The sequence below is a fragment of the Nanorana parkeri genome, unplaced genomic scaffold, assembly GCF_000935625.1.
Source record: "Nanorana parkeri isolate BGI_ZX_2015 unplaced genomic scaffold, ASM93562v1 scaffold1417, whole genome shotgun sequence".
Taxonomy (NCBI): Eukaryota; Metazoa; Chordata; class Amphibia; order Anura; family Dicroglossidae; genus Nanorana; species Nanorana parkeri.
Genome location: NW_017307685.1, coordinates 53,689 through 58,019, shown reverse-complemented (window position 1 = coordinate 58,019; position 4,331 = coordinate 53,689). Strand labels below are relative to the sequence as shown.

Sequence of the window (4,331 nt, the reverse complement as noted above, 5' to 3'; positions counted from 1 at the left end):
TGCGTCTCTGCTCGTCTCCCGGCCGAGAATCGGAACTGCGCATGCGCCCGCCCCAAGATCCTTTGCGGCCGTACGAGCAGTTCCTGATTCTCGGCGCGGGAACGAGCGGCGATAACGAGGTAAGTTTTAAATGATTTTAAGCGTTTTTTGGTTTTTTTTTTACACTTCTTGCCTATATCTACTGCTTGCTAGCAGTAGATATAGGCAACAACAACCGGAGGGTTTAGAACCCCTTTAAGTCACACTGTGCATTGGACAGTCCTGTAGCAGATTAGGGAAAGATTGCCGAGTGTTTTCAGGGAGAGATACCTTTTTTTGTGTGTGTCAGCAGCAACTTAATTTGTTGTTTAGCTTCTGGGCCCTCCCCCCAACATCCCCACCACCACCACCATTGCTTTTTTGGTGGGTATAATTTTGTTTGATATTTGTTTTTTGTTTCAAGTTTTCATATCAGTTGGGTTTTAAAAGATTGTGGGTTGCAATAAGATGTACATGCGTCAATAAAGATGATTTTGCACACTCGATTCCAGTGTGCTGGTGGCATACTATATCTGAACAACGGCTGATTCACTAATCCTAAGTATAATGAAGCCTGCTCCCAACATACAGTAAAATCCTGCTGACATGTGCCATGTATTCCATAATACGGCAGGGGCATCCAATGAAAGCAACTGTGCAAGGACCATTCATGTATCACCTTGACTATTTGTTCCTGAAAAGGTGTCTGTTTAAGGTGTTCAGTTCATGATTTTCTAAGAAGGTGGGGGACAATGTTTTAGTGTAATTTGCCTATAAAATAATGAAACACTTTATACCTGTCTATGCTGGTGCACTGCATAAACACACATGATATATTTTAATGTTAATGTGTGTCTCAGCACCCCGACAGAACTGACAATAAAAGTACCTTTACCTTTTTTTTTTACGCATTGCACCATGATGCACGGTAGTGCATTTCTGTCTGTGGTGGTGCAGTGCACTGCTGTGTTGTGTAAGTGCATTAAGATGATATTCAAAATTATTGGCACCGCAACACACAAGCACACATAAGGTACCTTTCCGCAATGCATACATCTAAAGCCCAATATAATGCTATACAGATTTCAAAACACCCATCAGGTCAAAGAGAACTGATAAATTAATTTTTTGGGTAGCTTTCCAGATATCAGCATTTTAATGTAAAAATTAAGTGTAACACACCTTTCTCTACATAGTCTCTTGTGTTACCAAACAGCATAATAAGATGACAAGTACTGTTTGCCTTTTTACATTTGATAATAATAGTGATTTGATTGTTGAAATTCCAATGTAGAGCCACACATCCCACAGTTCATAAAAAATCAGATTGATTGAAAGTTCATTCCATCCAATTTCACAGTAAAATCATCCCACTCCAATCCTATAGCCTCTCACGTGTACCACCAGATAGGCTTAATCATAGAGATTGTTACTGTTATTTTTGGCAAATTTGCTCTTTTTTGTGTGTATTTTGCTATGTGATTTTTACCCTGACTGTGCTCCCCAGAATGGTGGGTGTGAATTTGTGTTTGTTAATTTCCCTGACTGAGTATTTGAAGTGAATGCTGACTTTATTAGATTAATAATAATAATAGATTAACACCTATACCATCTATTAGTGTACAATTTTTTCAGTAGCACACTACTTCTATATTTTACAAGCAGACTATATACTAAAGTACGAAACAAGAACATGTGAGAAATGTAACCAGTGTATAGCTGCTATGTGATCTGTCATATGAACTCATAATTATATTGTGTCAGTGCATTTTTTTAAACTCTTTTCATACAGACCACTCTGACCAAACAAATGCTACAGTGGATCGCCACTTTAATAATAAGTAAATGTAACAAGCTCACTTGTATAAACATAATTTACTCCTGTATTCTTTTGCTTGCAGTTTGGGGTATCAAATGGTTTAATGTTACACCTTATGCACCTGTTACACCACTTAGTTCATGTATATCTTTTATCCACTGAAATGTTAAACTGTTCCTGGGAAATTTTCTAGTTGAAATATATAACCATAGACCTGTACTCCTTTACTGCATGGCATATTTATGAGATTCAAAGTAAATTATATCATATATCTGTTTCCTCCAATAAAGCAAAACAAACCTCTATTTCACATTAAAAAGGACAAAATAAAGCAGCCTTCTTTATCACTAATAAACAGTTTTATTGTATGGATTTACCACACGTCTCCTTATCTCTCTGACAATAAATACTTCCTATTTACATTTACATAACTATTTACATTTACAAAAGAAACAAGAAACAACATAGGATAACTTCACAGCCATTCAAAATTTTAAATACAACACACTACTCTCAGAGAGCCAAAATAAAAACAAAAAGCACATCAACAAATAATTATACCTTCCACACCAACTGCTCAGTGCTAAAAAAAAAAAAGCAGAGCAGTGATGGGGATCGTTGGTATTATATAATAAAGTACAGTAATAAATAATTCTGATTTGCTTTAGATCAGACATTGGTTAGTTAAATACAAGAGAAAAGCAGCACAGTGGTAGTCTTGTGATTGCTCAGGTTCTGTTACAGTTAATTCTAGCAAAGTATATATATATCAGAATATATATCAGAAGCTAGTGGGGAACCTCATATGGCAGTACTGTCTGGGTCCATAGGATGATACCAGAGGTCCAGCATTTATGTTAAGTATGGCTGGCAGCATTGAAGCTGACCTTTGCAGAAAATGGTTATAGCTCCAGGACTGATGGAGGTCTGGAACAGAGACTTCTGGCTCCTTGGGTTTCTTCATAATGCTCTCAATGCTAAAGGAGCACTTATTTGGAGGTTGTTGGTTGCCAAAAGCCTGGGGTTTGAGCTGTATATGTTGTCCTTGGGCGTTGCTGGTGAGTTTCCCATGAGGAATATCCTGGTAAGAGATCTGCGGGTGTGTAGGGATCACCAGTCTTTCAGTTATGGGCAATGGTGTTAGGGCATGGGGCTGAACAAATGTCTGTGGGTGAAAAGCTCTGTAAGGTCTGTAGTAATTAAAGGGAGGGTAGACCATCAAGCCATCTTTGATGAATTCGTTGTGGTGTCTTTTGAACCGTTTCCTCCTCCTAAGGAAGCTTCCATTATCAAACATGTCTTCTGAAGCTGGGTCCAGGGTCCAATAATTACCCTTGCCTGGGTTACCCGGCTCCCTGGGGATCTTGATAAAGCAGTCATTGAGGGACAAGTTGTGCCTAATGGAGTTTTGCCAGGCTGGGAACTTGTCCTTATAATAGGGGAATTTATTACTGATGAAGTCACAGATTCCGCTGAGGGTCAGCTTTTTGTGGGGGCTCTGTAGTATAGCCATAGTGATCAAGGCGATGTATGAATAAGGGGGTTTCACCAAGGTCCTCTTTGATTTTCCCCCAGCATTCATGTTCTGCTCTGTAGACCCAATCTCACTTTCCCCGGAAGAGTCGCTCTCTGAATCCCCACAGCTGGATTTGGTAGGGGACATCTCCTCATGGTCCATGTCTGAAGATGGAGGCTGGAGGCAGAAATGTTGCTGGAAATCACAGCTATTATCTTCTCCCAGGATATCAATTTCATCTTCCTCCTCTGAGATCCTTGAGAAGAACTGCTCCTCGGAGTTGCTGTTCTGTTGGAAGAAACTCATGGCCAGGGGTGACCGTCTGGGACAGTTGTAATAAACTGCCGGGATTGCAATGTCCTCTCCGTGCTGTCTTGTATCTCTGGAGGAATTCCTTCACCGAATGCCAGGACACTGCTCTCTTCCCTAAAGACACCCAGCTCTGTCGGCCAGTCATCTGCAATTGAATTGGAGATAATCTGCCAGATAAGCTTTTATGAGGGTCCTGCACCTGGGAAGGAGGGGCTGGGTCAACAAGAGTGGTGGTCCTCAGGATGGGAATTAACACTTGCTGTGCACATCAATAGACTCTGGCAACTTTCATTATTTACAACACATGCAATGGTTTGTTAAGCTCACTATTGTGGATCAATGTTTGTCCAGGCTGTTTACACTCTTTGTGACTCAAGAACTGAGCTTTCAGAGCTTTTAAATGCGCTCATCCATGTGTAATCTAGCTATGTTCCCTAATTCGGACGTTTTATCAAATCCAGAAATGCAAGGGTTAATATTATATGCACGACTAGTGCTGCACGCTAACATTTAAAAACTGCATTACACGATAGATAGATAGATAGATAGATAGATAGATAGATAGATAGATAGATAGATATTTTGTAAATAGGTAATCAATAGATGTATAGATAGAGAGAGAGAGAGAGAGAGAGAGAGAGAGAGAGAGAGAGAGAGAGAGAGAGA

General features: G+C 39.9%; 1 protein-coding gene across 1 annotated transcript; it reads right to left on the bottom strand.

Annotated features, from left to right (window-relative positions):
- Nucleotides 1-2,618: 2,618 nt before the first annotated feature.
- LOC108798159 (forkhead box protein D5-A-like) lies at nt 2,619-3,659 on the bottom strand. The gene has a single exon (XM_018569888.1). The coding sequence runs from the start codon at nt 3,657-3,659 to the stop codon at nt 2,619-2,621; it is 1,041 nt and encodes a 346-aa protein (XP_018425390.1).
- Nucleotides 3,660-4,331: the final 672 nt, after the last annotated feature.

Bases quoted from the DNA above. Each gene is read 5' to 3' on its own strand.
- LOC108798159 (XM_018569888.1), bottom strand. From the start codon at position 3,659: ATGAGTTTCTTCCAACAGAACAGCAACTCCGAGGAGCAGTTCTTCTCA.